Source organism: Platalea leucorodia (genome assembly GCF_965183815.1).
Source record: "Platalea leucorodia genome assembly, chromosome: 7".
NCBI lineage: Eukaryota > Metazoa > Chordata > Aves > Pelecaniformes > Threskiornithidae > Platalea > Platalea leucorodia.
The window spans coordinates 31,074,410-31,094,818 of NC_138829.1; the positions used below are offsets into that span (position 1 = coordinate 31,074,410).

The 20,409-nt window shown below is 35.4% G+C and overlaps 1 protein-coding gene across 8 annotated transcripts in view; it reads left to right on the forward strand.

Moving 5' to 3' along the window:
- The window catches only part of HECTD1 (HECT domain E3 ubiquitin protein ligase 1), a 64,670-nt gene that overhangs the window by 24,718 nt on the left and 19,543 nt on the right, over nucleotides 1–20,409 (forward strand). For 4 of the 8 annotated variants that reach the window (XM_082318521.1, XM_082318528.1, XM_082318524.1 and 1 more), the window contains exons 9-25: nucleotides 323–437; nucleotides 1,070–1,244; nucleotides 2,696–2,834; nucleotides 3,033–3,203; nucleotides 4,309–4,531; nucleotides 7,798–8,073; nucleotides 8,176–8,252; nucleotides 9,680–9,814; nucleotides 10,519–10,665; nucleotides 11,038–11,132; nucleotides 11,566–11,671; nucleotides 12,654–12,788; nucleotides 12,874–13,013; nucleotides 13,557–13,880; nucleotides 14,330–14,496; nucleotides 14,680–14,856; nucleotides 17,637–18,473. In XM_082318521.1, coding sequence (XP_082174647.1) covers nucleotides 323–437; nucleotides 1,070–1,244; nucleotides 2,696–2,834; nucleotides 3,033–3,203; nucleotides 4,309–4,531; nucleotides 7,798–8,073; nucleotides 8,176–8,252; nucleotides 9,680–9,814; nucleotides 10,519–10,665; nucleotides 11,038–11,132; nucleotides 11,566–11,671; nucleotides 12,654–12,788; nucleotides 12,874–13,013; nucleotides 13,557–13,880; nucleotides 14,330–14,496; nucleotides 14,680–14,856; nucleotides 17,637–18,473 — 3,439 coding nt within the window. The remainder of the gene's footprint in view (nucleotides 1–322; nucleotides 438–1,069; nucleotides 1,245–2,695; nucleotides 2,835–3,032; nucleotides 3,204–4,308; nucleotides 4,532–7,797; nucleotides 8,074–8,175; nucleotides 8,253–9,679; nucleotides 9,815–10,518; nucleotides 10,666–11,037; nucleotides 11,133–11,565; nucleotides 11,672–12,653; nucleotides 12,789–12,873; nucleotides 13,014–13,556; nucleotides 13,881–14,329; nucleotides 14,497–14,679; nucleotides 14,857–17,636; nucleotides 18,474–20,409) is intronic. The other 4 variants (XM_082318523.1, XM_082318525.1, XM_082318526.1 and 1 more) reach the window with 3 other exon arrangements.

Below are 20,409 nucleotides of genomic sequence, written 5' to 3' on the forward strand. Positions count from 1 at the left end.
ACTGACAGTGTTAGGAAGTCTTACATACTGACTTTTTGCCTTGTTCTGTACAAAATGTCTTTGCAATATGTTTAACATGTTCACTGTCAAATATTTACATGTTCTTTCCAGTGTTTATCAAAATGCAAATTTTTTCTTATGACAGGACAGTAATGAATAAAAGTAGTTTTATATTAGCTCTACAGATATAAAAGGCACGTAATGTTCTAACTTTGCTTACAAACATGAGAAAACTGTAGGAAAGATGTATGGAAAAACATGTTTACTACTTTGGAAGAACAAATCTTAATGTTTTTTTATGTTTAAAAATATTTGTTTTCAGACTCTCTTACGACATGGTGCAAACCCTGATTTGAGAGATGAAGATGGGAAAACTCCTTTAGACAAAGCTCGTGAAAGGGGGCACAGTGAAGTAGTAGCTATTCTTCAGTCTCCAGGTGAGTGCGGTTTTTAATCCTATACCCTTGCTAGCGGGAATGCTTATATATGTTAAGTACTTCAATTTTAGAATTTTACTCTATTAAGATTCATTTAAAAAAATAGTATTTTGTAACCAACCTTCCTTAACCTGCAAAGGACGTATGAAAACCTTAACGTTTTCATGTTCTTAAGCAATGGGGATTACTGAAGAAACTGCTGACTGGGCACGAGCAGTGCCAATGGTCCAGTTCTTCAGCTGTGGAAAGGGGCTAGACTGGGATTTTGCTGTGGGTTCAGAGGATGTCAGCCTTGGCAGCTTCTCTGTCCATCCTTTCTTTCTACAAGGGGACTGCACTTTACCTGTTCATGAGGCTTTTGTAGCACTGGAGCCACAGGTGGTTATGCGTTCATATTTAGTTCACTTTAACGACTTTGAGTTTGGCCTATTAGTGGTCTTTGGTGGTACTTGTTATCAAAGCTTTCTTCAAGAAGTCTTGTACGTGTAAATTTTTTTTATATTTTTTAGGAATGCATATTCCAGTTCAGGTACTTAGATGTTAGTAAAGAAAACTCTTACATTTATTTGAAGGGGTTTTTTGGTTGGTTGGTTTTTGCCATTAAACGTTTTGGGGAAAAAAATATTTTCTAGGGGACTGGATGTGTCCTGTTAACAAAGGAGATGAGAAGAAAAAGAAAGATGCAAACAAGGATGAGGAAGAATGTAATGAACCCAAAGGAGATCCAGAAATGGCACCCATATACTTGAAAAGATTACTGCCTGTGTTTGCACAAACATTTCAACAAACTATGTTGCCTTCAATAAGGTAGTAGACATGATAGACAATTTCCCTGCATATTTTGAATTTCTTAATACACTCTGTTAAAACAGCCAAGGTGGATTTTTTTTCAGTAAAAATTATAACACCTAAAAGCTTAAATAATGCAAGTGACATGTAAAAATAGTCTGTTTGAATGGAAGTGGTGGTTTGAAAAGTGTTGCAAGTCTAATTTTTACGTAGTATGTTAAGTAGCAATTTTTCCTTTCTGGGGAAGTGATGTCTTGGAAAAAATATGGTTAGTTAGTCACAAGTGGGAGAGAGAAGCATACTCTTGACTATAGTAGCATGATGAAAGAATACTGTGTTCATATGGTACCTCGTACAGACGCATATACTGTGTATTTGGTTACAGCTGTTTGTAGCCACTATAATGAAAGTACTAATTTAGGAGAGGAAAACTAATGAAGTGGTATCAAGATACATTCATTGGAAAACTAGAAAGACTGGAAAAAGCTGTTTTATAAGGTTTTAGAAGGCTTCTTAACAGCTTAAGCATTAATCAACTGGAGAAGATGCCTCTAACTGAGAGAACTAAAGAACATAATCTAATTTAGTACTTAAAAAGGAATACTGTGGGTGGCATAATGGTTGTGATAAATTGCTCTGACCATAACCTCTCAGCCTTTTACACTACAAATATGAGATTTGCTTAATCTCTTATTTGTGTTCCCAGTGTTTATAAGTACTTTGAGGGGTGAAAATACAAGATAAAAAGGGACTCTAGTGGAGAGAGACTCTACATGAACTGATGATAGGAAGCTTAAACTAGGTCACTTTAAATGAAGGAAAGAAGAAACTATGTTAACAATCTGTGCATGATTAACTGTTGTTGCAGATTGTGGAAAGAAATAGTTGGCTCTCTGTATTTTAAAGTTTTCTTTATGCATTAGGTAAATCATGTTTTTAAAAGTCAGTCAAATAAAAATTCAGCTTTACCCATACAGAACTGATTGGCTTCCAAATTAATTGTAGTTCTTAATATGGAAAGCTGCATGATCTAATGGTAATTTTAGACTTTAAAACTCTAGGGGTCTCACAAAAACATGGGAAGTATGTGACAGAAATGGAAGGCCGGATACCTGGGAGTAAGATGAAGTGTGCAGAAGTGAATTGCCATCACTAAAGTGAATAAAGACAGAATGTAAATAGGTTTACCTGGAGAAGGGTTGAGGAGAGAAAAATGTTAGACTCAAAGTGCTGTAGAGTCAAAAAAGATCAGTAGGTGAATTATTCTTGGAGATAATCTAGGACTTAATAACCAATTTTAGTTCCAGTAATGAGAACTGGAACTTGTTTAAAGAAAGAAATCTTTTGTTTTGAAAGCATGCATAAATGTAGTGCAAAAGCAGTTTTATCTTGAACCTTTTTGTTGTTTTGATTACTGCTTGTTTTATCTTTTTAAGAATCTTTCTTTTCCTTATGATCTTTTTTTAAAGGAAAGCAAGTCTTGCCCTTATTAGAAAAATGATACATTTTTGTTCTGAGGCGCTGCTGAAGGAGGTTTGTGACTCTGATGCTGGCCACAATCTGCCCACGATACTGGTCGAGATAACAGCTACAGTTCTTGATCAAGAGGTAGGAAGAAAGAAAACATTGTCCTTGTATGAAACCAGTGCAAAAAAGGGGGTTAAGCTCATTGATTCCACCTACTTATTAATAACTAACCCTAAAGTGTTTATAGCATCCACCTGTGACTGCTTGTTCAGCATGTAAAGATATTTTTAAGCAAAGAGATCTCCTTTATTATTTCCTTTCCATCCCAATGTGTTACAGGATGATGATGATGGCCATTTGCTAGCGTTGCAAATCATAAGGGATTTGGTGGATAAAGGTGGTGATCTTTTTCTAGACCAACTGGCTAGACTTGGTGTAATTAGTAAAGTGTCAACTTTGGCGGGGCCGTCATCTGATGATGAAAATGAAGAGGAGTCTAAACCTGAGAAAGTAAGTACAGAATTGATAGCTTTTTTTGTTCCTGTAAAACCAACGCTACTAGTAGAATTTTCATTATTATGAAAATGTCCAGGGGAAGGTAGTTAGGTTATTAAACTAATGCTTCTTGTACACCACTTGTTTCAATTGTTTTTGTTTTGTTGTTGTTTTCTGTAATTTCATTTTCTATTAGCACGTTATTATTTGCTGAGTTTTCCTATTCATACTTACTTGTGGTCAAGTTGATTGACACTTGTTTTTGTCTGGTGTTTTGAAAATGGCTGCTAAACGAAATGAATTCTTTCTGAACAGAGTGCATCTCTCAGTATATCAAATAATGAAATATATGTATCAAATAATTGCAGGTATTTTAAGCAGTTATGGAATATATTAAAATATAAAAAAGAAAATAATTTTCTACATAATGAAAACCATAAGTGCATGTTAAAGTTATTTACCAATTTCCAACAGTCATATTACTGACTGCTCAGATGAACTGAATGGATAACAGACCACTTCTGTGATCCATTCAGTTAAGATTTATAGTTAAGCCTTAAGTGTATAGTTAAGCTTTTTTTAGTGTGGGTTTTGGCTTGTTTGGGGGCTTTTTTGGGGTTGTAGTTTTGGGTTTTGTTGTTGTTGTTTTTTTTTTTATTGTTGTTGGTTTTTTTAGTTGGTTTTTTTTTTTGTGTTTAGATACTAAAAAACCACCTGGACATGGTCCTAGGCAACTGGCTCTAGGTGGCCCTGCCTGAGCAGGGGTTTGGACTAGATGGCCTCCAGAGGTCCCTTCCAGCCTCAACCATTTTGTGATTCTTTTCTCACAATACAAGTTTTGAACAGAGTTGGATGTCCCAGTCAGTAGGCTGCTGTTATTGTTGAGTACATAAATCTGTATCTGAAAGGAAACTTCTTAAAAGTATCTTTCTGTATTAAAGAATATTTTTAAAGATACATTTTACAGACAGAAGTAGTATAGTTCCTGTACTTCCAGTTTGAGTAATTCTTTTTCTCCTCAAGCCTTTTTAAAATGTCTGTGTTTTGTGTGTTGTTTTTTTGTTGGCTTTGGTGTTTTTTAATGGGTTGGGGATTTTGTTTTAATACAATTTTGTTACAGGAGGATGAACCACAGGAGGATGCCAAAGAACTGCAACAGGGTAAACCGTATCACTGGAGAGACTGGTCAATCATTAGGGGAAGGGACTGCCTGTATATCTGGAGCGATGCTGCAGCCCTGGAGCTATCTAATGGTAGTAATGGATGGTTCAGATTTATCTTGGATGGAAAACTGGCCACAATGTATTCGAGTGGCAGCCCTGAAGGAGGATCTGATAGTTCAGGTAGTTTCTTTATAATTCAAGTCCAAGTTAAGTTTTCAGGCTGTTATATTTGTTTATATAATTTGATTGGAGCTATTTTGTTTTGCAGGAATTGGCTTACTAAATAGTAAAGGATGTAAACAGGTGGAAGGTGGTCAGTTAATTGTGATGTTTTTTATCAGATAGCATGTGACCATAACTTTACTTCTTTGGTGAATTGTGTTAAGTGAACATCTTGCCAGTAAAAGTGTATTAACTTTGTTTTGTTTTGATTCTTCTCCATGCATACTTAATTTTTTCACCCCAGTCATTAAAAGCACTTTGTAGTGGCCGTCCCAGGAAAAGCAGGTTGAAATGGCGACTTGTTGTTTGCTTCTAGCTAGCAGAATGAAATTGCATGTGTTTGAAGACAAAGTAATGGAAAGTTTCTCATCGAGATTGGGAAACAAATTACAGTGTCTTAATTGTTTGTTGGAGAGAGGAGAAGGGAACAGACCTTATGCACTGGCAATGTACAGGTGGTTTTAATTTTCTGTACAGAATACACAACTTGTTCTGGATGCAGAAACAACCCTCCTTTATTGTTTCATCTTTTTTGCAGCAGTTCATGCATTTATGAACCAGCAGACATAAAATGCTTTGCAATATTATGTTTTCAACAAGCCATTGAGTGAAATAACAGAACATATTATGATTCAGGATAGAAATGAAGTGCTAATGACTTTATCCATCAGTTTGGGGGCACGAAGACAAAATGTGATATAGTGTGTTTTTAGATTATAACACAGCTGAAAACCACTTCTAGATTTTTTTTTTTTGTCAGAAAATGTATCCTTGCATCCTTTTTAACAAGGTTAATACCTTAAAAGGTAGACAATTTGTGTGTTGAGATACTTTTTTATCATGTGCTACAATTTTAAGAAGATCCATGAGGTTAACTTCTTAAATCCTCATAGCCCCTGGATGCTAATTCTGCTTTCTTCCTTCCAAATGATGTGGGTGTGGGGATGAGACTTTACTATTTCTGTACTAGATGAGTGGAATGGGGACAGCTCAGATGAATTTGGAGTGAAGAGAACTTAAAACCAAAGAAGTCAGCTTGAGAATTTAAGAAGATGTGTCTTTTCATATCAGTTTTTTCAAAAAGATTGAATAAATCCCAGGTTTTTGAACAAGATACCTAGTATGGATATTATGGAAGGGAAGGAGCTGAACTAGGATTAAGTGAGGCTTCTTGCAACTTTTTGTTAAATAGACATCTACTAAGAGTGCTGACATTGCAGTGTAATTTGCCTCAACTTCAACCATTAGCTCTAAGCATGTGCAGCAGCCTCTTTTACTTAAGAGATAAGAAACTAGTATTTGTTAAGTTTAAGTACAATTACTACAGTACAGTATAGACTCAGAATAGTATCTTTAAGTCCTGAACTATACTATATGTTCTGCTGTCCTAAACCATTACTGATTAATCTCATAATATACTGTTTAGTAACTTCATGACTGGCAAGAATATAGAGGGTTGAGTAATGGAATTTGCTAGTGTGTATCGCATGATGAAAGTTGGAGTGGGAGGGGGAAATACATATACTATGAACATTTCTGGAAGGTCTGTGCTCACCCCTCTCCACACTAGCTTAATACTCATTTTGTTTGAATTTTTAGAAAAAATAAAGTTCAATGCAAAAAATTGAAATTTAATGGTAATCCTGAAGCTTTAAGTGAGTCTCAAAATTCTGTCTAAGGGAACCCGAAATTATTCCCAGCAGTGTATAATCACTGCACTTCCAGTGTGATATGCTATATAATAAATTTGTTAAAATGTAATTATGGAGATTTGGAAAGGTTTCATTAACAGAATATTAATTTTGCATATGGAATTTCAAAATTCTTCTTATAAACCTTCTCTCTGGCTGCTATGAATTTTAAGCAATAAAGAATGTTATCCCTCAAGAGTGCACATTTATTTTTGCATAGAGATTTATTTTTGTATTATACAACAAAAAAATGGAAAATTTTAAAAACCTAGAGCATAAGTCACTGAAGCAAAAGGAAAACAGCAATTTTACAAGTGCATGGACTTCAAAAGTTGTATTTATCAAATCAGTATGCTGAAAGATGAGGATACTTGTTAACTTTGAAGTTGAGATGTAATCTTTACATTAATAGGTTACTGCATTTTTATTTTATATGGAATTTTTATTTTTTAAATTATGAACTCATCAAATTTTCTGGAATTTGCTAAGTAACACTTCAGGTGTAGTGTACAGCCTTTTAATTACTATAATATCAAAATATAATTTAATTAAAACTGACATAGTTGTTTGGAATAATTTCAGGCTAGATTACCTACATATCCTAAAAGTAAGATATGATCCTGTTTGTCATCTATTAAATATCTCCATATATTAGTATTAGCTTTTAATCAAGTTTCATGTGGTGCCATTAGATGATGATGATGATGATGATGATGATGATTATTATTATTATTATTATTATTATTATCATGTTTTTCTCAGAGATATAGAGGTCCTCAAAATTTTTGTAATTACTAAAAAAGGAATAGGAGCATCTGCATTATAACTTGAATTAACATGATGTCACTGTATTAAGTAACGTAATTGTGGCTTTCTTACTTTCTCTGAGGTGAATGTAGAGGTTCTACAAAGGAGATTAATAAAAATTTTAGTATAGCTTATAAAACAATTTTTTGGGTGCCTTTGTGACACTTAATCTGAGCAAATAGCTGTTAGCTCAAATTTGCTTTTAGCCCATGTTGAATATTAGACTCTATATAACTTCTGTGAATTTTTTTTCCTGGTTTTTATATGACTTCAACAACTTTTCTCCACTTGCTTTAAGCTATGAAGTTGATTGCTGTTTTCCTGTTGGAGGATTCATTTAATTTCCTATTTCTACAAACTCACTTTTGAGAATAGTTCATGCTGGCCATAATGAGATAAATTACTTTTGCAAGACTAAAAGTTTATCATGGATTTCTTTGATCTTCCTGTTATAATTGTAAAGATAAATTATTACATCTGTCAGTAGCACCATTCAGAAAGAGTTGCATTGTCCACTTTGGTGAGATCATGGAATAAATCAGTGTTGAAGCACAGAAATATACTGGGAATAAATTTAGAACACACTGAGACCCTTAATTTCAAACTTAATTTTGCATTGAATATACTCCGTTGTTTTGCTCTTGCAAAAAAAAAAAACTGTTTGGGATATATGATGGTAGAATCAATTGTCGGAAGAAAAAAATTTTTTTGTTTCTTTTTAAATAGAAAGTAGGAGTGAGTTCCTTGAGAAGTTGCAAAGAGCTCGAAGCCAAGTAAAACCATCTACCACAAGCCAGCCAATTTTATCGGCACCAGGGCCAACGAAACTTACTGTGGGAAACTGGTCACTCACCTGTTTAAAAGAAGGAGAAATTGCTATTCACAATTCTGATGGTCAGCAAGCTACAATACTGAAAGAAGATCTGCCAGGCTTTGTGTTTGAATCTAACAGAGGAACAAAGCATTCGTTTACAGCTGAAACCTCTTTGGGTAAGTATGTAGGTATGTGTTAATGTGCAGGTAGGAGCAAGTGTGAGGTAGTTTTTCTGTTTGTTGTGTTTTGTACCTGTGAGCAATTGTGACTTTTCTAAAAATATGTTGCAGGGTCAGAATTTGTGACTGGCTGGACAGGCAAAAGAGGAAGAAAGCTGAAATCTAAACTGGAGAAGACAAAGCAAAAGGTTGGTGAGCATACGTGAATTTAATACTTAGAATTTAATTGAGTTTGTTTTATTTTATAACATGCTTATGGAGTTGTAGTTTCCTCTTAGAGGATTAAAATTTCTGCTTGCAACTAGACACAATTTTATGCTAAGCTTGAAGGGGAAAACTTCACTGAGAACAAAGGACTTTTGCAGGTGCTTTTGTCCAACAGTCCTAGTAAACTCTGTGCTCTTCTAGAGGAAAACACATTTTCTTTTAAAAATGTAAGGAAATCCAGTCCTCCTGACCTATATTTGTATAATTCTGTAGGTTTTTCTTTTTTTTATGCAAAAAGAAAAGATGTTAATGATCAATACTACTGTTTTTTTCAGAGGCATATGTTGCTTCTATTCACTGCATTCCAATACTAATTTTAGACTGGATAATGTGACAGATAGGGGGATGGAAGTGAACAGTCTGTATTGTAAGAGTTGTGGTAGTGAAGCAAAATGTGTAAACGCCCTCATTTTAGACTTCTCTAAAATTCTTCTTTCTCTTTTCAAACTGAGGGGAAAAAAAGAGGAACTAAGAAATCAAGCATTAAGGTTTTTACAAAACCACAAGGTAACACTATGTTCTGTGGCCAGCTGATGCCAAGGGCTCAAGCTAATCTTCAGTCTTGACCTCTCTTGCAGTTTCTAACGGTGCAGCTGATACGTTCTGTATCAAAAATCTGCAGCATGTAGGGACACCTATGTCTGAGGAAATGTGACACTAAATTGAAAATTAAAGTACTGTGTGAATGAGGATAGGTGGAATGACAAAAGGAAGGCAGGGCTCTTTTGTACCTGAGATTACACTGTGTAGCTCCAAAGCTTGTGAAACATATTACTCTAGGACACGTGGTGATAATAAAAAGGACAGATTTTGGGGGAAATTCCTTACAAACAATATGTTGTTTAATAAGGACTTATTTAATCAAATCTGTATCTTGTGTGATCCATACTTTGTAGAAAAAGTAATTCTTAGTGTAAGGTCTCATAAGGACTTTTTGTGTGAATTGGTTTAAGGAATGTGAATAGAGCATTCAGAAACCATATAAAACCCACTTAATCTTACCTCTAAAAAGATTAGCAGATCCATGATGTAGGTCTAAAGAAATATATTTACAGGTTGAAAGTCCTGTCTTTTCTCCTACCTTTGTGCTGGAATTTAATACAGGATAATAAGCTTAGTTTCTGTAAGTTTCAATAAGATTCTGTGTATTTCCATGTGTTTCTCCTGTACTTTATCCTTTCACAACCTTTGCATTTCATGATGTATGATAGGTTTCAGTTCTTCCCTATTTGTTTGTGTCTGTCATGGACTTCTTTAAAGTAGATGACCAAGTTACTAGTATCTTGGAGAATAATAATATTCTCGTTACAGTAAGGTATGACTTCTGATTAACAAAACCCATTTGTAGGTACGCACTATGGCGAGAGATCTATATGATGATCACTTTAAAGCTGTTGAAAGCATGCCTCGAGGAGTAGTTGTAACACTGAGGAACATAGCAACGCAGTTAGAGTCTGCATGGGAACTTCATACAAACAGACAAGTAAGTGTACCTCCTTTAATTTATAACGTGTAATGTCAGTGGAAATCACATAATAATGTGCTTGTCCATAAATTTGCATGTCCAAAGAAGGGCAACGAGGCTGGTGAAGGGTCTAGAACACAAGTCTTCTGAGGAGTGGCTGAGGGAGCTGGGGTTATTTAGCCTGGAGAAGAGGAGGCTGAGGGGAGACCTTATTGCTCTCTACAACTACCTGAAAGGAGGTTGTAGCGAGGTGGGGATTGGTCTCTTCTCCCAAGTAACAAGTGATAGGAGAAGAGGAAACGGCCTCAAGCTGCGCCAGGGGAGGTTTAGGTTGGATATTAGAAAAAATTTCTTCACCGAAAGGGCAGTCAGGCATTGGAACAGGCTGCCCAGGGAAGTGGTTGAGTCTCCCATCCCTGGAGGTATTTAAAAGATGGGTAGATGTGGTGCTTAGAGACATGGTTTAGGGGTGGACTTGGCAGTGCTAGGTTAATGGTTGGACTCGATGATCTTAAAGGTCTTCTCCAACCTAAACGATTCTATGATTCTGTGTTCAGACTAGTCTGTCATGGTATAAAGGAATGTTGCAATATGTCTGAAACGTGGGGTTTTTTAGTGCATGTAATTCCTAGTTATGTACTTTACTGGGACGTTATTTTTCAAATAAAGCAAGTGGAAAAACTGTTACCCTGTTTCACCATAATTGTCTTTTTGTCTTCCAGTGTATTGAGGGAGAAAATACTTGGAGAGATTTAATGAAGACTGCTCTGGAAAACTTAATCGTACTATTGAAGGACGAGAATACTATTTCTCCATATGAAATGTGCAGTAGTGGCTTAGTTCAATCGTTGCTTACAGTTTTAAATAATGTGAGTTTATAGAACATAAGTCTCTGAAGAAAACTTCCTAAAAAACAAATTATGTAGGCATGTGCCTTAATTGAAAAAAATCTGTTATGGCTTTTTCCCATCTTGATGAAAATCAGGCAGACTTGCTCCAGTTAGTAGTCTATCTGTTTAATATATGCTATCACAATAGATGACTAGTTCGAATAAGCCATTAAAAATCTTTAAATCAACACTGGTCAGTTCTAATGGCTGATACCATTTAGCTTTTCACATACAGATTTTAAATAGGGAATTCAGTGAGACTAAACAGATATTTTTGCCAGTATTAAAAATGAATATATTGCTCTGTATTGGAAGTAACATATTGTTTTGTTTTTTTTTTTTTTCTCTTAGAATGTCGATTTAGATGTGAAACAAGACTGTAGTCAACTGGTAGAGAGAATAAACGTTTTCAAAACAGCATTCAGTGAAAATGAAGACGACGAAAGGTAAAAACAAAACCAAACCAGAAAAACCTTTGCATCTGTGAAGCAGTATGGTATGTTTAAAATAATTTAAAGAGAAAGGAACTATTTTTTCCATTTCAATTTGTCTTTCTCTGGAATAGAAAAATGGTCTTAAAAGAGCATCTGCTATTGAAGCAGCAATTGAAAATTTTACTGAATTACTTCTATCTATAAGAGTCAACTATACTGAATGTACATCTGTTGACAAATATAAAGGTGACTTTTGTTCATCGCTGCGCAGATTCATATTTTCTCTTACTGTGCTGTAACCATGTGAATAGAACAGATTATATCAGTAGAAATAGCATGCTGGGATATTTGCTACAGCTGGGTACTATTCCCTGAGACACTGCAGATTTTTTTTTTTTTTCCCCTCTTTGTTGTTTGGTAACATAGTAACTGTTCATTTTCACAGTCGTCCAGCAGTTGCATTAATTCGGAAATTGATAGCAGTGTTAGAATCTATCGAACGTCTACCTCTTCACTTGTATGATACACCAGGATCTACGTATAATCTTCAGGTAAATGTACAGTGATAACGGTATATCATACTGAGTGATACATGACTGAATGTTGTATGATGTGAATTTCAGGAAAAGTTACACATGCTAAGTCTGTATGAAGCATATTCTTGTAAAGGTGGATAGAATTAGGTAAGGAACAACAAACTTTTTGGCATTTATTTTCTCTAACACTTAGCCTAAACGTTTGGGTGTTCCTCTACTGCCACTTTTACACTGTGACATGAAAGCAAATTTTGATTGAAAAGATAATGTGTTTGTTCTTTCGTCTTCAAGTATTGTTCTCTTTATATGGGAATATGCCCCCTAGTAAGTATCCTTGCTGCTTGAACAAGCATTTTGTTGAAGACAATTATAAGACATGTTTATTTGTGATGACGAGGGATGGGCTATAATAGTTAAAAGGGTCCCTTCCAGACCTGTGTGCTCATTTGGTAATACAAGACACCTGCAGGATCAGCAGCTTCTTATAAAGGAAAGCTGCAATTGGGCTAAAAATAGTACTTGTTTTTGTCCAGTTTGTATGGAGTCTTAATTTTTTCTATTTGAAAGCACACTTCAGGATTTTGCAAGATGGCAGTGAAGTCTGAATATTTCTGTTTTGATGTTGCAGAAAGTTGCAAAAACACTGCTGCTATTGAATATTTTGAAAAAGCATTTTCAGTTTTTATATTATTGTAGTTGCTAGTCTACAAGATTTGGAAATAAAAACTGAAAACGCACAAAAAGTGAGAAAATATTAGCTTAAATGTGTAATTGACTTATACATTGACTGTCATATTAAAGAAGTGTTTGGTTAGTTGAAAAAATGGAGTACTAGGGAATTACTTTTTAAAGCATTGAATTAGAATATAGTTTGCTTAAGTTGCGCTTCAAAAATGCTTGATACGCCACTAAAACTGTTGTAGTAAATGGATTGCTTTTCTTAAAATTATGAAACCTAAACAGAAAAGCCTATATTAATGTTTAGCTGCTCTTTCAGATATTAACAAGGCGCTTGAGGTTTCGTTTGGAACGTGCCTCAGGGGAGACATCTTTAATAGATCGAACTGGTAGAATGCTAAAGATGGAGCCGTTGGCAACCGTTGAATCTCTGGAACAGTATCTCCTGAAAATGGTGAGCAACATACCACACACAGAGTTCACAAGGAATGGTTGCATTCTGCATCTCTAATATTTGATTTTTTTACATTCATATGTAGGTAGCAAAGCAATGGTACGACTTTGATAGGGCTTCATTTGTTTTTGTACGAAAACTACGTGAAGGCCAAACATTTGTGTTCAGGCATCAACATGATTTTGATGAAAATGGAATTATTTACTGGATTGGAACAAATGCAAAGTGAGTTTCTTCAAAGCTAAATATTATGAAGTCAGACACAATAAGCTGTGATCCGTGGGGCAGGGTGGGGAGAGAGAATTCATAATGAAATTAAATCTGTTATAATTTTTTAGGAGTGGGAGGTATCTTTTGCTTTTACTGTTGATCAACAGATTTACATTTCTTTTTGCTCTATTTAAATAATAGAAAAATACGAATTTCTGAAGTTGTGTTGAGAATTTGTATGCTTAGCTAGGGAATGAAGGGGTGGGGAAGTTTGGGTCTTTCTGTTTGTTTGGTTTTGTTTTGTGGGTGTTTGGTTTTCTGGGGTATTTTTTGTTGTTTGGGGGGGTGTTTGGTTTGATTTTTTGTTTTTTAAACACTAGTAAAGGGATGTGTGGAACATCTCTAAAGTTATTTAATTATCTAAAATTATATCAGTCATTTTGGTTTGTATTAAACTCAGCTGTAATATACAATTTACAGTAAATGTCAAATGTTACTGATACTTTTTTTTTTTAATGTAAGTAATAATTGAACAGTACATTTCTCTTTTTAATATAGAACTGCATATGAGTGGGTAAATCCAGCAGCCTATGGGTTAGTAGTGGTTACGTCCTCAGAAGGAAGAAATCTGCCTTATGGCCGTTTAGAAGACATCCTAAGCCGTGACAGTTCAGCTCTCAATTGTCATACTAATGATGATAAGAATGCTTGGTTTGCGATAGATCTTGGCCTTTGGGTTATACCATCAGCTTACACATTACGCCATGCTCGAGGTTACGGACGATCTGCTCTCAGAAATTGGGTTTTCCAGGTATCTAAGGATGGACAGAACTGGACTACTTTGTATACTCATGTTGATGACTGTAGTCTCAACGAACCAGGGTATGTCAGTGTATTTTGTCACTTCTTATAAAACCAAGCTCAGTTAAAAATGTACTTGGCTGTAGACTAATTTAATGTGTACTGTAGGTATAATAATGCAACTATATAAATAAATGGTAGGTGACCTAAATTATCAAGGATGGGCTGGAAAATAAGTGATTCGTAAGTTCTCAGTATGGTTCACATAATAGCATTTGTGCTTTTCCATCATTGTAAATTTTCCATTTGATATTTTTTTGAGAAAATAGTAACACCAGCACTCATCCAGAGTTTTTCACTAAAGTTAATATGTTTTATGTGTCTTGTATTCTTTGCAGTTTTCTGATTTTATCCATACATGATCAGCATTATGGTTTTGTTTGCTTTGGTACTAAGGCTTTTTGGTTTTGCTTTTTTTTTTTTTTTTCTTTTGGTCCCCCACCCACACCCTCTTTCTAATAAATTTAAAGGTCTACAGCAACATGGCCTTTAGATCCTCCAAAAGATGAGAAACAAGGTTGGAGACATGTTAGAATAAAACAGATGGGAAAGAATGCCAGTGGGCAAACACACTACCTCTCCCTGTCTGGATTTGAACTTTATGGCACTGTGAATGGAGTATGTGAAGATCAGCTGGGTAAGAAAAAGAATGTGTGCATCCTATTTGTTCTCTTAAAATGCTAATGAACACACAATATTTTCAATAAGTTTGAAAAAGCAGGTTAACTTTCGCAGTGGAACTTGCTTAGAAGCTTAAGCTCAAAATTATTCCCCATTCAATACTTTGAAGTCTTTTCTTTTCAATTTGTATTTCTTGTAGGAAAAGCTGCTAAAGAAGCTGAAGCAAATCTGCGAAGGCAGCGACGTCTGGTCCGTTCTCAGGTGTTGAAATATATGGTTCCAGGAGCTCGTGTAATCAGAGGAATTGATTGGAAATGGAGAGATCAGGATGGAAGCCCACAGGGTGAAGGCACTGTTACAGGAGAATTGCATAACGGTGAGCATAAATTGCCTGGATTTGTAAAAGTCTGTAGCATGATTGATTCATGTGTAATGGGTAGCATTAAAGTATTTCCTTTGTAGTGTCTTAAAGAAGTTGATAACATTTAAAATATTTTGGGGAGAAGGAACTCAAATACTACAACTGTTGTGGTCCGTTTGTGAAATTCCATTATAATGCATGAAAAAAATTCTTGCTGTAAATGAAACTTTTGTAGAGCTTTGCTTAATTAAAATACCAAATTGTTACTAGATATCTGTTACAAAGAAGAAAAAGTATATGAAGTTGATTGATGGAAACTGATCAGTTAAGCTTTGGGCCTGCAAAATCTATAATTACCTTCTTTGTTTCTTCTAGCTTAGCATTTGCAATATTTTTCTTTACTTTTGTTGTATCCTGTACCTTTCCTACCTTGCTGGCTTCGTTGGGATCAAGTTGTTGTTTTTTAAATTAAAAGCATGAAAAGTAGTTAACTTATGAAGGAAAATTAAAAACCGGCAACAGCCAGGGAAGTCAGTGCTCAGGAAGCTAAAGTATTGAAGGGGCTCCAGAAGAGGTGATGATTTAGTCAGCTGAACATGCTTTCCACAGTCTTCCCCCCCCACCCCCCTATTTTGGGGTATATAAGACTTGCCTTGTTTCTGAAGCATCTTAAGACACTTTTAGACTCGTTCTTAGCCAGATGTTAAATTTTTTTTCTAGTTTGTTGAGTTGTCAGCTCTCAAACATGGAAAAATGTCCAAAGTACAATGTTGTAAAATGTTTTGAAACTTTGAATCTTATTTAAGCCATTCAGTATAGCTGGTAGGGAATTCTTCCATCATCTGTATATTGTTCTTATCAGATGCAACAGTATCCATAGCTACATTCTCACTTTGAAGACTTTAGGTATTATCGGTGAGTAGTATTCTGCTTAAATCAGTGGTTTTGTTCCTATGTTCCAGTAAAACTTTCCCATTTAAGCATAGGTGAAATTGAGGTTCATTTATCAAATGGTCATGCCAAACAATGTGAAACGTGTATCAGCAGACTCCTATTCCTGCCACAGTTGTATTTCAAACAGAATTTTGAAAATAGTATCTCATTGACTTTTTTGTCATTATTCACAAGTTTAGACAAATCTTGAGCTGTTTTAGGGCTGTAATGATGGAGCAGTAAGACTCCAAGTAAATAATATGTATTAAAAATTATGCAGATTTAAAACTGTCTGTAAATAATATTTTTAGGAAAAGGAACTATACAAAACAAGAACAGTTAGTTAAGCTTTTACAAAATACCCTGTTCAGATATTCATAAAGGGGAAGAATGATACTGTTTAACTACAGTATGGAACTTTCTTCTTTTTTTTTTTTTTATTTGATAAGAAAGGCAAATAAACTGTAGAAAGGAAAAAAATCAGACTTGCTTCACAACTTTATCCTTCAAAGGTTTAGTGACATGAAACTACTCAGATATAGCTCATGAAGATGGAATAAAATCGTACAAGAATAACGTGATCTAAACCTGCTCATGTGGGGATGAAATGTCTGTCTATCAGATCTGAAAATTATCCATTTTTTAAGTACTCTTCCTCCAGAGTGATATTTCTAAATAGAAAATTGCCTGTGATCTTCTGTTTTGGTCTAGAAGTGATGACTTTTGGATAGTTATAAGGTAAAAGTGCACCTGACAGTATTAAAAAGAATATTTTACTTCAAATTAGCTCTCTTCTATTTTATTAAAGAAAAAGATATGTGTACATCTGGACCTGACATCTTGCTTTGAATTTCTGTCTAAGGTTACAGAAGATGACTGAGCTTTAGAGATTTTATTTTCAAAGAAAATATGTATCAATTAAAATAGTGACACCAAGTTTTGTTACAGTTAACATAGAATAAGAAATACTACAAGGAATTTTTTTTAGGTGACTCTGAGATTGTGGTGCATACTCAGACAAGCAAAAATAAATTGTTTTGCCCCTATTTCTGTCCTAGTTCGCTAAATTTTGCATATTACCCTCGTTATTGCAGATTTATTACATTTAGCTGTTTAAAAAATACTGGTACTCTAAGTAATCATTTAATAAAGGAATTGAAGAGTAGCATCTCTTTTCAGTGTTGTTTTGGTCCCAGTATAAAGTTTCATTCTATGAAACATACTCTTTTTGCAACCCTGAAATCGTACTTGAAGTAGTCCTTACCTGACTGCCATAAGACTTTTCCTATGAATAAGAAATGTTTGAGTTTGTGTAAATTATGGAACTAAAAAGCTGAGTATCAGTAAATTAATTTTTTCACTTCATAGGGCAAGAATAAGAAAGCCCAAACTAATCAGTTTCATAAAATGTCTTCTGTCAAATATGCTTATCTACAAGCATCCAATAAAGAAAAACATTATAGAATGTCCTTGCAAAAATTATAATTTCTTGACAGATATTAATAAAGTTATGATGATACATTTTAATATACACTTCTCTTACTAGAGAATCTAATATTAAAATGTTGAGAGATCCTGGTAGGTCAGGTTCCTTCCTGAAGGAAACTTAATTTTGGCTGGATTCTGGGACCCTGAAGATAGAGGCTGATCATGCTCATTGCCTCAATGCTAACAACATTTTAAAATACCAAATCGCTTAGATTTAAACACTTCATTTTTAATTGGCATTAAGGGTTATTTAGTGATTTTATTAATTCAGACATGCAGCCCTTATGAGAAGCTGATCCCACGTTGTGGAGCTACTGTCTGACACGCTCCTGTCTGCTTTCTGCTGGATCTCACAAACTCCTGTCCCTTTCCAGGCTGGATTGATGTCACCTGGGATGCTGGTGGCTCTAACTCTTACCGTATGGGCGCAGAAGGAAAGTTTGACCTCAAGCTTGCACCAGGGTACGACCCTGATTCAGCGGCATCACCCAAACCTGTTTCATCCACTGTTTCAGGCACAACGCAGTCATGGAGCAGCTTGGTGAAAAACAACTGTCCAGACAAGACGACTGCTGCTGCAGGCTCCTCAAGTAGAAAAGGAAGCAGCAGTTCTGTGTGTAGCGTGGCCAGTAGCAGCGACATCAGCTTGGGTTCGACCAAAATGGAGCGGAGATCAGAAAGTGTAATGGAGCAAAATATAGTTTCAGGCACTGACGTCCATGAACCAATTGTTGTTCTGTCTTCCGCTGATAGTGTGCCTCAGGCTGAAGTAGGGTCATCTTCCAGTGCAAGCACCAGCACCTTAACAGCGGACATGGGAAACGAAAATGCAGAGAGGAAGTTAGGTCCTGATAACTCAATACGTACTTCTGGGGAGTCCAGTGCTATATCCATGGGAATTGTTAGTGTAAGCTCTCCTGACGTGAGTTCAGTCTCCGAACTGACTAATAAAGAAGCAGCTTCCCAACGACCTCTAAGCTCTTCAGCAAGTAACAGACTCTCAGTCAGTTCTTTGTTGGCTGCTGGGGCACCAATGAGCTCTAGTGCGAGCGTTCCTAACTTATCATCTCGAGAAACTTCCAGCCTGGAGTCCTTTGTACGAAGAGTGGCAAACATAGCACGCACCAATGCCACAAACAACATGAATTTAAGCCGAAGTAGCAGTGATAACAATACTAATACTTTGGGAAGAAATGTCATGAGTACTGCAAGTAAGTAAGCTATGTTTATTTTTAGTTGAAGCTTTTGTTGTTTCTTTGGTTTTCATTAGACTTAAAGAAGTTTGGATTCTGTTGACCTAATAGAGAAATTAACTTAGCGCAGCCTCGATGTTGTGTGTACCTGTAGAACTCATGAAGAGCTCAGAGAGTTCACGTCAGCTGGAAAGTGTTACATTGCCCTGTGGTGTCAGATCAAATATGCCCTGTGGTACCCATCAAATAGAAAATAATTTTAATTTAATGTCTATTGCATGCTTAGGAAGAGAGAGAGTATGGTTTAGAGCAAGAGGCTGGAAGACTGGCAATGGTAGCTAATGTGGGATACTCTTGTTTTCTGATCTGTGTCGATTTTGTATACTCACCTTGTATCTGCCTATTTCTGTTATTTTTCTATTTTCCTCAGGAAAGGCAGTTTGTGCGTATTGTGAAGTCTCTGATATTAGGAACTAAGAACACAGTAGAAAGAAAAAAAAGTCAGCTGCAATATGATGAAATTTCAGTAGATTCCTGCATTTGATCAGGCTGAATCACTGAATGTACTCTAATACTGTGTATGTTTTGTAAAGATGGTATGGTTGTTAAGGCTTAGATTTGGCAAACTCTTCAGGCATATTAAGTGTAAGGAAGTTTGTTGTTAACAATGATGTAAATGGGATTATGTACATGCTTTAATATTTGCATGTTCTCAGATTATATGTAGGATCAAGGTATTAGCAGGTAAGTTGTAAACCTGCTTGTTGTAAGCGAGTTTGCTCTTCTGAATTTTCAGCATGCTCCCATCAGAGTTGGTACTCAACCAGCCTTGTTAGTATTTTGTTCAGTGATGGTGATAGTATTTTAACCGGAGAGCTGCATTTCACGAGGTAGGAAAGTTAGAAAAAGTAAGGTTATCCAAACCAGAAAGAAGCACTCAGTTTCTTGTTAAGCTTTCATGCTTTTCTAGGACTTCTGTGCTTCCTTATTTAAAAATGTGGTGTTTGCCTTCAGCATTTCTAGTTTTTTTTAATAGTGAGTGTTTTCTTTTTTGTTGGGGAGATTTTTTTTTTTATGTATTCTTACATTCATATTGTGATACGGGGGGGGGGGGGGGGGGGGAATGTTTGCAGCCTGCGTTAAAAATGTAAATAAGATACTCAAGGGAAGATTTCCAGTAATTGATCCCCTTTTAGGCAGATAGTAATGCCTCTGGTTCTGAAGCAGTTTTGTGCTGGGGGGAGAGAGAGAGAGCGCCTTTGAAAAACATAGCTACTTCAATAGCATGTTTAACAGATTTCATGAATGTTTGATATCATATGGTGCTAAGGTTGAAAATAAGAATGTGCAATTAAAAATTGGATTTAATATTAAAATAGATTCATACGTTAAAATTATCCCTCATGTAAGAATTACTTCGTTTTATACATTTTATACAAATAGAAACTGTGAATGGGAACTTGTGCCCCAAAAAGAAATCAGAGAATAAATTTGAGCAATCTCACCAAAGTTACATTAGAGCATTGTAAAAAGCTTGGACTTTTTTTTTTTTTTTTCCTTTGGTCTGTCCAGGTTTAAACACACCCCACCCCCCAAAAAAAACCAAAACAACAACAACAACAAAAAAACCACACCACACAAAACCAACAACAACCAAAAAACCAAAACCTCCACAAAGAAGTCAAGTCTGAAACCATGATTAGCAATATAAGTCTCTTTGGATTTGCTGTAGTGGTTGCATTTAAAAACATCAGTATTTGCCAGGAGTTAAGTGGTGTCTAGGGTCACCAGTTTCAATTTGTTCTTGAATTCAGAGCAAATGAAATGCTGACACTTAATGGCTTTTTCAGTTTATTGTAGCAGCAGAGTTTACTGTTATTAATTAGAAGTGGGTGGAAGATACAAATATGGAACACCTTATTTTCAAGTTCTTAAACAACAAAAGAAAACCCTT